General features: G+C 44.2%; 1 protein-coding gene across 1 annotated transcript in view; it reads right to left on the minus strand.

Annotated features, from left to right (window-relative positions):
- The window catches only part of LOC136653007 (vomeronasal type-2 receptor 26-like), a 37,253-nt gene extending 26,937 nt beyond the window's left edge, over nt 1-10,316 (minus strand). The window contains exons 1-2 of the mRNA XM_066629933.1: nt 10,237-10,316; nt 8,419-8,421 (exon numbers count right to left, since the gene is read on the minus strand). Of these exons, the coding sequence (XP_066486030.1) occupies nt 8,419-8,421; nt 10,237-10,316 (83 nt within the window). The remainder of the gene's footprint in view (nt 1-8,418; nt 8,422-10,236) is intronic.
- Between the last annotated feature and the right edge of the window lie 5,716 nt (nt 10,317-16,032).

Here is a 16,032-nt window from a genome sequence, read left to right on the forward strand (position 1 = left end):
ATATACAATGTCTACGGGTTCTCCCGCATCCACATGCCTGTTGACCTGTTCAAAGAATTCTATAAGGTTTGTGAGGCAAGACTTACCCTTACAGAAGCCATGCTGACTCTCCCTCAGCAAGGCCTGTATGTTAACGTGTTTTGAGATCCTATCTTTGATGAGGCATTCCACCATCTTTCCCGGTATGGATGTTAGGCTGACCGGCCTATAGTTTCCCGGGTCCCCCCTCTTTCCCTTTTTAAAGATAGGTGTGACATTTGCTATCCTCCAATCTTCTGGCAGCGTGGCCGTTTTGAGGGACAAGTTGCATACCTTAGTCAAGAGATCTGCAACTTCATTCTTCAATTCCTTAATAACTCTTGGGTGGATGCCATCAGGGCCTGGTGACTTATTGATCTTGAGGTCTTATCAATGAGGTCTGAAACATATTCTCTTTTAACCTCTATCTGACTTAACTCCTCGGTCAGGAGGGGCCGTTCGGGCAGCGGTATCTGCCCGAGGTCTTCTGCCGTGAAGACAGATGCAAAGAACTCATTTAATTTCTCTGCCATCTCTAAGTCTCCTTTTATCTCCCCTTTCCCTCCCTCACCATCCAGAGAGCCAACCGCTTCTCTGGCGGGTTTCCTGCTTCTAACATATTTGAAGAAGCTTTTATTATTCCCCTTAATGTTGCTGGCCATGCGTTCCTCATAGTCTCGCTTGGCCTCCCATATCACCTTCTTACATTTCTTTTGCCACAGTTTATGTTCCTTTTTATTCTTCTCATTAGGGCAAGACTTCCATTTACGGAAGGAAGCTTCCTTGCCCTTCACAGCCTCTCTAACTTGGTTGGTTAGCCATGCGGGCACCCTCCTGGATTTAGTGGAACCCTTCTTTCTTTGCGGTATACACCTCTGCTGGGCCTCTATTACTGTTGTTTTAAGCAGCCTCCATGCACTCTGGAGAGATTGGACTCTTTTTACCCTCCCTTTCAACCTCCTTCTAACCAGCCTCCTCATTTGAGGGAAGTCTGCCCGTCGGAAGTCAAGGGTTTTTGTTAGAGATTTGCCTGGTATTCTTCCCCCAAAGTGCATGTCAAAACGGATCGCAGCATGATCACTGTTCCCCAATGGCTCAGTAACATTTACATCTCTAACCAGGTCCTGTGTACCACACAATATTAAATCCAGAGTCACCTGCCCTCTGGAGGGCTCCGTGACTAGCTGCTCTAAGCCACAGTCATTTAGCACGTCAAGAAATCCGGTCTCCTTATCATGACCAGAACACAAATTGACCCAGTCAGTAGCTATACCTCAGTTCAGTAGACCTTTATTGGCATAAAATACAGAGAAAGAACAAAACAAAACAAAAATATACAAAGACACCACAACATAGACATCAGTCTTTTCCTCACATACTGCCCAGAGTTCCAGAGCTCTGCCTGGCAATTACCCCAGATAAAAAGGCAGCGACCCTATCAAGGGTCTCAGAGTCAGATGTGGAAAGGAGAGACTGAAGCATGATTGAGTCCTCCCAGCCCTGCATCCTAGTTAGCAAAGGGCCTAGATATTTCTTGCGTGAGACGTCATGAAGTGGGCAGTAGAAAAGGGTATGTGTTATGGTCTCAATACAATCCCTACCACACTTGCATTTCCTCTCCGAGTAGGGAATACCACTGAACCTGCCCGATAACACGGCTGATGGAAGAGCATTACATCTTGCAAGTGTGAATGCTCTCCGAGCCTGTGGGCACTCCAGGTGATAAAAGAAGGAGGCCAGTTTCCCAGAACTGATTGGAACATGGAGATAGAGTGGAGAGCATGTGGTTCTGGCGGCACTAAACAGCTCTTGTTGTTCGATGTCAAGAATTCTTTCTTTGACGATTCTGTAAGCAGCATCACACCCAATCATGCCTAGCTCTGCAGTGTCCAGCCCTATTGACTTGAGCTTGGTTAGAAGATCAGTGATCTCTAATGGCAGGACTGAATCCGACAATAATTGGAGCATTAGACCAGAGGAGGTAGGGTTAAATAAAGTCCTAAACCAAAATTTCAGTAATCTAAGCCAAGCAGTCGTCTTTAGCCGAATTAACCCCACCTCAAGACACAGAACCGAGTAGGGAACGCACCTGGGTAAACCCAAAATCTTCCGCAGAAAGGAGGCTTGAATGCGTTCTAATGGTTGGGTAATAGCCTTATACCAGACGGGAGAGCCATAAAGGACCAGGGAAAGAATCTTTCCCTTAAATGCCTCCAGAGCAGCTGGAACATAACCATTGCCGCAGGTAAAAAAGAAACGGGAAATAGCTGAGGACGCCAGTTTGGATGCGTTCTGCACTGCCTTACGATGAAAAGCCCAAGTGAGCCTGTAATGGAAGTTGATTCCCAGGTACTTGAAATGCTTAACCTGCCCCATTTTATTGCCATTACAAGACCACTTAAAAGCCTTCCATCTATTGGCAAATATAATTATCTTAGATTTAGCATAGTTGATTTGCAATTTGTTGGACAGAAGATACTCTTCAGTGCGATTCAGCAGACGTTTTAGGCCAATCCTAGTACGGGATATCAGTACTGCATCATCCGCATACAGAAGTAGCGGCACTTGGCTTGCGCCAAGCTTCGGGCAATGGCTATCTACTTCCTTCAGGGATGGGGCAAGGTCGTTTAGAAACAGATTGAAAAGCATGGGGGCCAAGACACAGCCCTGTTTGACCCCTTTGTTGACCCCTTTGTTCCCTTTGATGGAATGAGTTAGATTCCCACTCCAGGAGCGTCTAACCCTGCATGAAGTATTTAGATGGAGGGACCTAATCAGCAGCAACAATCTTTTATCAATCCCCATGTTTTCCAACTTGGACCAAAGAAGCTCCCTATCCACAGAATCGAAGGCACCTTTCAGATCAAGGAAGGCTACATAAAGGCGAGCCTTGCATATCCTAACCTGCTTATGGGCCAAATGAGATAGGATCAAACAATTGTCCAAAGTTGATTTGCCCCGACAGAAGCCAGATTGCTCGGGGCCTAAGATGCCTTGCGAAGTAACCCAGAGAGTAAGTTTATTGCATAGATATTTAGCATAAATCTTACCTATTACAGAAAGCAAACTAACGGGCCGAAAATTTCCTGGTGTGGTAGGGTCACCCTTTTTATTGATAGGAATAACTGTCGCTGTAAGCCAGACATTGGGCAATAGGCCAGAACTGTCAATCACTGTAAAGACGTGGGCAAGTAACTGGGCCCACCATTCCGGATCGCCTTTTAAAAGCTCAGGTGGTATTTCATCTGGACCTGCAGCCTTCCCTGGCTTCAATTGCATAATTAGTTCTTTAATTTCCTCAGGGGTCACAGGAGGCCAGATAGGCAGATCCACAGAGGTTAAGTCAGGGTAGGCGTCTGGGGATTTGCTCTTATCGTAAAAAATGTCTGTGAAGTGTTGAACCCATGTAGATGATGGAATAATAGCAGGGTCGTATGTTTCTGATCTACACGAACCTGCTACAACTGCCCAAAATTGTTTATTATTTTTTTGTTGAATTGCTTGATGCAGCTTGTTCCACTGAGTTAAAACAAACCTTTTCTTTTTCTCTGTCAATAAAACACTTAGTTGTTTTTTAAGGATAGAGTATTTAACCAAACACTTGGAGTCATTGTACTTTCTAAAATCTAAATAAGAAGCCCTAATACACACCTTAAGATTCCTACATTCACTGTCAAACCAATCCTTTTTGTCAAATGCACCACAGGATTCAACCAACTTAGGCTTCGTACTCAAAACCTTAAAAACGTGACCAATAAAACCTTCAAAGGATTTGATTTGAACAAGGGGATCCGGATCCTGTAGAATGGCTGATAAAAAATCTCTGCTTGCTGGTTCCGTACTTAGACGATGGAAATTAGGGGAAAGGGCACTGTTAGCCACAATTTTATACCTACCCTCTGGATTTGTATCCATCTCAGCTTGTGATGGAACACTCCCAGAATGGAGGTCAAGGACCAAGATTAAAGGTAGATGGTCACTAAGGGTTAGGTCCCCAATGGCAAAATCTTTCACATGATGTTTCATTTTAGTGGAAACTAAAATGTAATCCACAACGCTGGCACCACGAGAGGATACAAAAGTAAATTCATCAGCGTTGGGGAACTCTCTTAGACCATTGAGCCAGATCATGTTAGAGCTGATGGAAAACTTAGCAAGGGCCATACCATTAGCATTATAGTATGCATCTTTGGACCGCCTGCTTAATGCGCAAATGGGGGGGAGGGAGCTGTCATCAACCACATCCCAGGCTCTGCGAAAGATATCTGCTGAATTTCCCACCCTGGCATTTAAATCGCCCAGCAAAAGAATTTCAGCATGGGGGTGGGCCCTCTTAAGGTCATTCATACATGATGATAGATCATTCCAGAGCTGGGTCCTTTGTAAACTATTAAGCAAAGGAGGGATATAAGTGTTGACGCAAAAGATATAAGTGTTGACGCAATGTCTGCAAAAGACACCCTCAGTGCTTGTATCTTGCAACAGCCTGGAATGATGTCTAGAGGGCATCATGTTGTGGCTATCCAACAATTGCCTAGAGACTCAGCCCAGGTCTTGTCATCTTCCCCAAGCTCATCACAGCCTAATATGAACTCCTTATCTAAAGCCCTGGATGGGGTACCATCAGGGGCAACATCTGCTGCTCCCTGCGATGAGGAATTGGAATCAGCTCTTGTGTCCTGTAAAGCTTTGCCAAAGATTCCTGGCTCCCACCTACCCTCCAGGTTCCTTGGGGACATAGAAGTGAATGACCAAAATTCAGGTTCAGCTAACGCAATTACTACTGCCCTCCCAATGCATTTACCTACTGACGACCATTCACTCATTGCAAGGGCGCTCCCAGCCCCCAAAGGCCCCTTGTCAACGGAACAAGGCCCTAGGGCAGATCCTCCTGCATTGGTGGCTAAAGATCTGATAATAGAATTATAGCTGGAGGGGGATGACATTGTGGAGGGTGCCATCAGCGCCTTTAAGGAACTCACAAGACCAGAACAAATAAATATTATCAGATCCCTGGACAGGGTTAAAGCAGAACTTCTCAATTATAATACGGAAACTTCGACCTATGAAATCCATTCTCTGACCCTTCCAGTGCCAGCATCTGCTCATCAATCTGCTTTAGAAGTAGCCACTGAGGCAATTCCCGTCCCTTATTCCAGGGATTTTACACCATCTCCGGTGACCAACTTAGCCCTGAGTAGCTGCATGTCTCATCATCCTTCTGGTGCTGAGTGTCCATCAGGAAGCAAAGATTGACTAATTAATGCTTCTCCAGCCCCTGCTACTTCTTCCCAACTAAAAATTCTTTCCTGGAACATTGCAGGGTGGAAGAATAAGAAAAATGACAGTGGCTTCTTAAGCTATCTTAGAACCTTTGACATTATTCTGTTGCAGGAGACATGGGCTTTGGACCATCTGTATATCCCTGGCTACAAGGCTTTTGTAGTACCTACAACTAAATCCACCTCTAATGGTCGTCCTTTGGTGGGTTTAGCCAGCTTTGTACTGAAGCAGTTTAAGTCATTGACCCAGTCAATATGAGGATAATTGAAGTCCCCCATGATTACAACCCTGTCCCTCCTTGCCACCTCCCTGATCTGTTTCCTCATTTCAAGGTCCCCATCCGATTTCTGGTCTGGAGGACGATAGCACGCCCCCAGTATTACATCGCTGCACAAGCCTGGTAATTTAACCCACAGAGATTCTATGGTGGAGTCTGACCCACCTTCAATCTCTACTTTGCTGGATTCTATCCCTTCCTTAACATAAATGGCCACCCCACCTCCAACACGCCCCTGCCTGTCCCTCCTGTAGAGTTTATAGCCAGGGATTGCGGTATCTCACTGATTCTCCACATTCCACCAGGTTTCCGTTATGCCCACTACGTCAATGTTTTCCCTTGTCACCAGACATTCCAATCTTCCTTTCCAATCTTTGCTTCTTTTCCTTCGTTCTTCCAGTAATTCCCCTCTCCCCCCTCCATCCCAAAATGAAGCCCCAGCTCTTCACTCCCATTTATCCCTGGATAATTCTCCAGATTTCATTATACCCAGTTCCCTTTCCTTTCTCCCCTCCTTACTTGTGCAATTACCTTCCTCTTTCACTTGTAAGGATTTCTGTTCTAACTTCCCTACTACCTTGAAATCACTTATGCATAAGGCCTTGCAGTGAGAATGATTGAATACAGATATTGAACTGAGTGATGGAATACACTTCTTTTACTATGTAAACTACTCTCTGAACGACTCCTGTTGAAAAGTGATATATAAATATTCCCCGTCATCATCAAGGTAAAATCGGCATTGACAAGAAAACAGTAGAAAAACTGCAACGAACTGCACTCCTAGGAACGTATCATAACATTTCCAGTGATATCTCACCAGTTCTTAAACTCTTGCAAAGAATTATAACTAGTGAGCACTCAAAAAATTTGTCCAAAATTCTGGTGGGCTTTGACACCAGTGATGATGATGATGACGATGACAATGATGATGAAGACGTAATGCTTTTTCTTTTTTATTCCCTTTCCCCATTTTTCTATTGCTACTCCAACAATAAATATTCTCAATCATTATATTCTTAACCCTTGTCACACTCCTTTATTCATACCGTTCCATTGAGGTGTGTCATTGGTCAGTGCAATCAATCCACCTCTGCACACTTTCCCATGTGAACATTGAATGTGTCTTAAGAACACTTCTGATAAACCAGATAATTTAAACGAGTACAACTTTTGGTTTCTATGTCCTCATTTGGCCTGTCTCTCACATGCTCTTCTCTTAAGTTCTAGTTTTCCTGCTTCCAGCTTACATACAGCATGACAATGTACTGAATACGCACTGAGCATTTATCATCTGATATATAGAGATACATCTGCCTCCAGTAAGTCTGCCTTGAAGTAGTACTGGGTGATGCTTTAGTCAAAAGTTCTTTGTTAAATCATTGTCTGATAATTTTATCCAGGAAGTACACACACACACACACACACACACACACACACACAGGGTGCAATCCTGACATCGCACTGGGCTGGCGCAACTCCCTTGCCCTAGCTTAGGAGAGTCGCAAAGGTGCCTTAAAGCACCTTTGCGACTCCTCAGGAGGAATCAGTGCCAGCACACAGACATGCGCTGGAGTACTGAGGCTCATCCAGCCTCCGAGGCGGCTTGGGGAGCAAGCCTTGTGTCGAACAGGCTCAGGTGACTCAAGACTCCGGGGTGGGCAGGGAGGAGGCGGGGAGGAGGCAGGAGGGAGGCACTGTGGAGTGGGGGAGGGCTGGGGGAGCACAGTACCAGGAACGGGCGGGCGGAGTGCAGGAGGTGGGGCTGGGATGCGGCTATTATGGTATATCCCAACCCCCATTCCTGGGCTGCTGGGATTTGTGCCATCTCGTCAGGTGACGCAGATCCAGGTAGCCCCATTGTAATTGCAATGTCTGACCCTGGGGTAAGGGAAAACATTTCCCCTCACCCCTCACTGAGCCTCTGACTGCCTGAAACTTGCACTGTATACAGTGCAGGCACGCCGGCCTGTCTGTTTCCAGCGCAAGTTAGGATTACGCTCTCTGAAGCACAGGATGGATGGGGGAAGGAATTTGGTGCTAAGGCACCTCTGTTTTTCTCCTCCCAGATGTGCTGAAGGGGGGAAGGATGCAGTTGCTACTATTCTCCATTTCTGGCTTGCTGTCTGAAACTTGGAAGGGGATCAGAGCGCCGAGTGGAGTAGCAGGCTAGAGGAGGCAATGGGAAGTTGGACTGAGGGCTTGTCTTTTCACCACTCCTCCGAGGGTGCTACTTCATGCAACTATTCCATGTTACGCCATGCAAAGCCCTCTCTGTATGGAACAGCATCTTGTTTCTCATCTTTTTGGTCTGCTAGCAAACTCAGGTCCCGTATCAGGTCACCATAACCAACCCTGATTTGCTGACACAGGTCAACGTGGACTTGCACCAGCGACTTAGCTGGCAGAAGTCCGAATAGTCGCATTGTGCAAGCTGGGGCTTTCCCCAAGAGAAGGGGACAAATATCCCCTTCCCACAAGAAGATTTTTCACCTTCCAAATTCCCCTATAGATACAGCAGAAGCCATGCTGGCTCCACTGTATTGGCACATGGAAACTTATTTAGGGCTGATTGTGTGTGTGTTTTGTTGTCGTTGCTGCTCTGAATGGTTTATGAAAATTATATACCACTTTTATAAATGTGAAGAAATTTTATTATATAACCAATTGGTCACTACAATATAAGAACACCTAAGCACATATGAAACAGGCAATAGCGGTTCAACCCTCCAAGCACATCAAATAAAACTGAGCACATTAAAACCCAATGTAGGATAAAAGCATAAAATGTTAAAATGGTTCCGAAATGCAACAAGCTTCAGTAATTTTCAAGATCTTACCAGCTAATAAGGAGAACAGAAAAATTTAAGATTTAGACAACAGGAAATTAGCATGGATTTTCTTTGCCACAAGGGCAAAGCTAGCCACTTTATAGGTGACATCAGAGTTTGAGTCAGCAAGGAACCAGCAAATCAGGGCTGAGATGGATCTTTCTTGGAACAAGGAAATAATATTGGATAGGTATTTAGATCTGGGAAGGTCGTATAAAGGACATTTTAATAAATAATGAGAAACATCCTCTATATCACCAGAATTACAAATACAAGTCCTGAGATGATAGGGAGTATTTTTATATCTGCCTTCAAGGACTGCAGACTGCACACACTGGAAGCGCGGAGCAGTAAAGTCTTTGCGCAGTGCTGGCACTATTAAATAGGATAAATAATTTTCTGAAACAAAAGATAGCTTGTACAATGGAAGCCAGAATGAAAAAGATGAAGTAGAGATGTCGCACAGGTCACATCTCATATGGTAAAGTCGGATCTTATCTTTTACCAAAGCCTTAGCGTTTTTAGACAAATAGGAAGGCAAAGAGTCTGTGACAATGTCATATTTCTCCAAGATCTGTTTTACCAAAATAGCCCAGGACAGCCAAGCAGAGTTAGAAAGCTGTTCTCTAAAACACATCTTGGGAAGACAGGAATCATCCATTGCTGCTAATTTGTACCAATACAGGGCCAACGTAGTATGACAGTGGGCTTCTATGGAAATTAAACCCACCTCCGCTCTAAGAAGAGGGGATAAAATTTACCTGGGGACATTTAACAGTAAACATATAAAAGCATTTTGGGCAGATTCTAGTGTAGAGGTTTTAGAATAACCCCAGATTTCTGCACCAAAGACCATTTGGGGGATTATTTTCTTAGCAAAAACCTCTACTGCAGGAGTCACCAGATTACCTCCTTTAGTTCTCATAAAGTGTAGTAGGGATTGAGATGTATGAGCAGCTTTAAGCTTGGCCATATTTAAATGGGGGGACCAAGCATTAAAAGTAACCCCTAGATATTTAAATGCTCTAAGTTGTTCAATATAATTATCATCAATTCTCCATATGTGCTTCTTTTTTTGTTTTCCAAAAAGAACCACTTTGGTCTTGTTATGTTTATGGACAATTTTTCCCGAACACAAAAGGAGCTCAATCCGGACATCAGCCTACGTAGCCCAATAGAAGTAATAGAAAAAAGTGCAATGTCATCGGCGTACAAAAGAATCGAAAGTTTGGTATCCCCTATCAGTGGAGGAAAAAACTCCAGTCCTTGAAGAGCATATACAATGTCATTTATATAAAAATTAAAAAGAAAAGGAGCCAATAGGCAACCTTGACGAACTCCCTTATCAGTGGAAATTTTATCAGAAAGCATACCTGATGTCCCAAGTCTAACTCTTAAGTTAGTATCCATGTGAATCCTCTGTACTAAAAAGAAAAGTCTCTTATCAATATTAGTTGCAGACAACTTCTGCCATAGACGCGTTCTATTGATGGAATCAAATGCCGCAGTAAGATCAACAAAAACAACATATAATCGTTTGTGGCCAATCTGAGTATATTTGTGGATCAGGTGATGAATTATAAAGCTATGATCCAACATAGACTTTCCCTTTTGGAAACCGGCCTGCTCTCTAGCAATGATCGAATTATCATTTGCCCACGCCTCCAATTTGCGTAGAAGATACTTGGAATAAAGTTTAGACACTACGCTGAGAAGGCTAATGGGTACTTTTATAAATGTGTTAAAACAGTGTACTTAAAAAAAACTTTCAAATAAACGTAACACGTGGCAATATCAAGCAATTAAGCAAATTTAAAATAAAATTACAACCTAAACCGATAAGAATCCCATTCAGCATGAGAATTCCGGTCTCTGAGCCCAATCATGAACATTGCCAGCCCCGGCATGGAGCCCTCGCAGCAACCCTGGGTGCCATCAATGTGCCGTAAAACACATTGATGGCAGCCAGCGAGCAAGGAGCCCTGGAGCCGGGCCCAGTTCCAGCCAGAAGAGGACCCGCTGCTGCCAGAAGTAAGTGAGGCTAACGGGCAGCGAAGCAGCATCTGGGGACAGGGGGGAACGAGGATGAGGAAGGGAATCAGCGTTCATAATTTCTTTTCTCTATGACAAGCTTCTTGGTGTTGAGATCAGGTCTTAGAACAATAATGTAACGCTTGGGGAAAAAGACGCAAGCCAACAGCCCAGTGTTGGAGGCCAAGATGGCAAATACTTCCACTGTGACAACTGTTTTCCCCTTCATGCCCAAATAAGCTGGGAGAAAGGAGATCCAAACACTGCAAAAGACCAGCATGCTGAAGGTGATGAACTTGGTCTCATTGAAAGCATCTGGTAGTTTTCTGGCTAGGAAAGCCACAGTGAAGCTGATGGTGGCCAGAAAACCCATGTACCCCAAGACACAGTAGAACATGAAGGAAGACCCTTCATTACATTCCAGTATGATTTTCCCAATCTCTGAGTTCATGTCGGCATCTGGGAAGGGCGGAGAGGATGACAACCATGCAATACAGATGGCCACTTGAATGAAGGAGCAGGACAGAACAATGGAGTTGGCCACTTTCTGGCCTAGAAATGCCCTCATCTTGCTTCCTGGCTTGGAGGCCATGAAGACAAGGACCACCATGACTGTTTTTGCCAAGACAGAGGAAACTGCCACAGAGAACATGATGCCAAAAGCTGGTTGCTGCAGAAGGCAGGTCATCTTTCCGGGTTTCCCAATGAATAGCAGGGAAAAGAGATAACAAAACAGGATGGAGTAGAGAAGAACACAGGTGAGGTTCCGGTTGTTGGCTTTGACAATGGGAGTATCCCAGTTCTTGAGAAAGGTTTGCATCACTAGGCCTGTGATCACAGCACAGGAAATGGCAAAGGAAGCTGTCACAACCCCCAAGCGCTCTTGGTAGGAAAGGAAAGATGGCATTTTCAGAATGCACTGATCATGCTTCTCATTTGGATAGTGATCTTCTGCACATGGAACACAACGATCTGCATCTGAAAAGGACACATGCGGTCTGGAGCTGGTTTCATACAGCCTGCTGAAAATTTATCTCTCACTCACTGGAGAAGCCTCACTGAGCAGGCTGGGGCTTTTGTCATGATAAGGTCCTAATGTCTCCTTTCCCCAAGGAGATCTGCAATCTCCTTAGATCTAGCACAGGATCTGGCAGTGGCCATTTGGAGCCACCGCTCTTGTGCTGGATAGGATTGGGCTGTGAAAGAGTAATTGGACAAATCCAGTTTGAATTCTGGATGCCTGTTTTGGTTACAGTTTGGTGCATCGACTTTTCCTTCTGAGTTCTTTTGTTTGAGCATTTGACTGTTCAGCTGTTGTTTTTGCCTTTTCAGAAATAAACTCTGAGGTCAAGAAAAGAAATAGCCAATCTTCTCCAACCACCATGTCCATTTGCCATATGCATTTTAGTTACCAATTGAATATCTTCCTTTCACTTTTGAAGGCTGAAATGGAATGACCCATCGAATATTTTCCCCTTGCCTCTGCAGTAACTTGAAGCTTACTACCAACAATTGACTGAGGTGTTCTGAGAACAGAAACCCACAAGAAGGAGTCTTCCAAAAAGTCAACATCCACCAATTGTACCATTGCAATTACCTGTCTGATTAGAAATGGTGTTTTCTGAGCATGGTGCGCAATCATAGCAACAAATGGGCTTTCCCTCTCGAACTCTCCTGCTGTATCCAAGAAGACAGCTTTCAACACATGTGGAACAGGGCAGCACCTAATCATTAAAACAATTGGATGGTTCTGTTGTTGGCAGAACTGTGCAAAGAAGCTCATTCATGACCAAGCTGAGTTTACACCAAGAGTATTTATATACATTGTCAAACAAAATCAAAAGAAGAAACTGGCCATGGCCATTTAGGCAAGGAGACCTTAAACAAGACTGGAAAATAAACTCATGAGAAGTCTCATCAAAATAGGAGAGAGCAACTCATAAGCCTTTAACTCATGATCACAAATAGGACAATCCATAAACCAGGAACTTAACTTGTAACTGTTCTTCCTACAGGTGAGAATGAACACACACACATATATAGAATTGTGTGGGGACAAATTGGATAGATAAAATGGGAAATCATAATGACTTATAGGAAAAATTCAGATTTGCAATATATTTATACCTGCTTCAATCTGTTGTTCCACACAATGGCACCATTACTGATGGTGAATTCTAGGCTTGGTGAAATCATTCCAATGGGGACTTTAACAAAGGTATGATTGGGGAAAGTGATCCAGTTGATGATGTCATAGCCAGACATGAATTCCCCATTTCTGACCAAGACTTCATGCCCAGCACCATTGTTGAAGTGGTTGTTTTGTAGGAAAGGGTGCAGCTAGAGTGGGACAGAATACCATTAACAGACCAATTCTACCAAAATCTCCACCACCACCCTTCCTCCCGCTGATGTATCTGAACCACCAGAGCCAAGCACCATAATATTGAGGTGGCAATGATGGAGGTCTCCACCAGGTAAGGCAAAGTTCCCTTTACGGGGTAAGCTGCCCAGTGGTTCTAATCTGATCTGCACCAGCGATTTTGCAGGTGGAAGTTCAGGTGAACCCAGGTAGGTGGACAGAGACTGCAAAAGGGGATAGGATATTGGTGGAGCTGCTGCCACTGATAACTGCCTGCTTCCATAGGATCTATCATCCTAATGTCATACCATCTTTTTATCATTGTACCTGAAGTGCATAAGGTTCCGTAAAGAGTGCAGTCAGCTCTCCATCATGCCGTCATTTCTTGGCAGTGTATATTTACTGGACTGTACTTTACTACCATTAGTGAATCTAACAAAGCTGGTAGGAACCTGCAGTGACTACTGACTCTGCTATTCAATATTCAGGTGTGGCTTGGACTGGAAAAAGAGAGTTGTCTCTCTTACCTATCATCTGGGCAACATTCAACATAAATTCATCCATGTCAGCTATTTTTATGTGACTCTGTTCCCAAACTCTTGCAGTAAATTTTCTAGTGAGCAGTTAGCTGTGTGATTTTACAGAGCAGGAAAGATCACACATTATCTCCATATCATAGCTGGGAAGCTGATGCTGAGAGAGGGGGGGCTTGTCTAAGGCCCCCCAGTGAAAATTCCCAGGAGAGGTGTGATCCATTCTGTCCTGAACCACTGCTCACTGTTATATCCACCACGTTGCACCAACTCATGTTTGTTCTGTTGGTGTATTTACCTGCCATGGATGAACACTGAAAGACTCAGACTTGCTTCTATATTGCAGGGGTCTTCCTTTGGTCAAGTGTATGAAGGCATGTAGGGCATGTGCCACAGTATAGACAGCATTGTAGATCCCGTAGCTCTCACCAGACATTCTCATCTCAAAGAAAGACAGAGGTGCTTTCCTCAGTTTTTCTCCTTCACATTTTTGACAGTATATGAATTCAAAGTCCCATAACATACAGAGAAAGTTCCTCAGGGTTTCATCAGGATTTAAGGTTAGAAGAAAGTCTTCAAATGCTGGCACAGCATTTGTGTGGAAAATGAAAGATAATGCCCCATGGAAAATGTTTATACCAAACAATTTCCCATTTTGTGAGGATAAGAAATACCATTTTGGAGGCATGATCCAAACCTTCCCTATATAGGTCCCTAAATAAGATTCCATCATTTCTAGGGAAATGTTTACGAAATAGAGGAAATTTGAGTCTCCACCAACAGTAATAACTTTTACTTCAGATAGTAACATGATTGATTTTATCTCTTTCATTTCAGGAATGTAATTGCTGTCAAGATAATATTTTGCTCCATTCCTTTGCAACCATGCAATGCAAATGCTGTTCTGGGCAAGGAGAGGTGTGAGGCTCTGAACAAAGTGTTCTCCCTCATCATCATCAGAAACCGCAAGGCCAATCCATGTCCATCGGAAATGCAGGAGTAGCCGGACAATCCCAATGTGATAGAGCTTTTCCCTTGGTGCAGCCCAGTACAAAGAAGGGAATTCAATTCTACCACTGATGGGCCTCTCAGCTGTACCATAAGTGAACTAGAGAAAGGGTAGAATATTACTTATATCTTGAAGAAATGACAAGTTTCTTCTAATATGATATCTCAAATAATCCAGCCATATCTCTTTCTCATCTTCCCATTTGTGATTATATCCCACAGGTGTTTATTATTGATGAGAATATTTCCATCTCACTTTAATCAGGTCATACTCAATGTGATTGAGGTCCAAATCCTGTTCAACTTTCCAGCACCGATGCAGCTGCAATGGAGTCTGGAGATAAGGGAACAAATGTTCTCATACCTTGAGGAGGACTCTGTGACTGCCTCTCCATCAAAGGATGAGCATATGCCCCATTGGTACAGCTGCACCAGCCCTGGAAAATTGGATGGGACTGGGCCCTAAATTAATTAATTAATATTTGTATACCACTTTTCAGCAAAAAGCAATTCAGAATGCGGTTTGCGTAGCAAAACAAATTAATAAATGGCTCCCTGTCCCCAACAGGGCTCACAGTGTAAAAGGAAATGGAAAAGAGACACCAGCAATAGCCACTGAAAAAGATGCCATGCTGGGGTGGAGGGGGCAGTTGCTCTCCCGCTGCTAGACACAACTTTAAAAGGTGCTCTTTGCCCAACTAACAAAGGCAAAAAATGACTTCATGGTCAACTGAGTAGAGAATGGTTTTGATCCATCAGTCACTGGGTTATGGGCCCAGCATGCATTTGCTGCACCATTATGACATACGTCAATCCTAATCAAATGATTAAAAAAATTATTACACAAAGGGCGCAGCCCTCACCCACTTTCCAGCACTGACATAAGGGCAATGCAGCTCCGAGGTAAGGGAACAAGCATTCCCTTACTTTGAGGAGGCCTCCGTGAGTGCCCCTCAACTGCAGGATGCAGCACACGTCCCACTGGCACCACTATGCCAGTGCTGGAGAGTTGATTAGGATTTCGGCCAAAGTCAGCTACAGAACAGAACCAAGTCAGGGAAAAGAGAGAATTAACATCCGAACAGGGAAAAATCTGCCTGGCCTTGAACTGAACTGGTGATATTTGGGACCTTGCTCACCATGGGTTTGCCATGGGCTGCTACTTACATGGCTGGACTTCCACTCATTGTTCCTTACCTGTACTCCTTTCCTGTACTTGTTGCCTTTGGTACCAGCATGGGCCACTGGTGCTCCTCCAATAACCAGAACTTTGCTGCTGAGAACATCTAAATGAACAAGCCATGGTGAATGGGAAGTGGCAGGTGAAAGGCCTTTTAAGTGGGAATGGCCTAAGGCACAGCTAGGATGGAATGAAAAGGAGGAATAGGAAGGGTGGGAGGGGCAATTAGAAGAGCTTGCTAACACCCAGAGAGCAGGGCCTCTGAGAGGAATTTTATCAGGGGGTACAAACTTTCTCTTAGGCCTCTCCCAAGGAGGAGGAGAGGGGTGAAACAGAGAGGGCGACGGGGATTGGCAGAACAGGGTCAGGGAGGGGCAAAACAGGATAGGAGAAGGGTAATAACAGCCAATCATCTTTGGAGACTGGTCTACCAGGCTTCCTGATGCAGAACCCAGGTCTACCCTTTCATGCAGCATCGACAGCTAGATACAGTAATATGGAAAATCAAA

The sequence above is a fragment of the Tiliqua scincoides genome, chromosome 5 (genome assembly GCF_035046505.1).
Source record: "Tiliqua scincoides isolate rTilSci1 chromosome 5, rTilSci1.hap2, whole genome shotgun sequence".
NCBI classification, from domain to species: Eukaryota; Metazoa; Chordata; class Lepidosauria; order Squamata; family Scincidae; genus Tiliqua; species Tiliqua scincoides.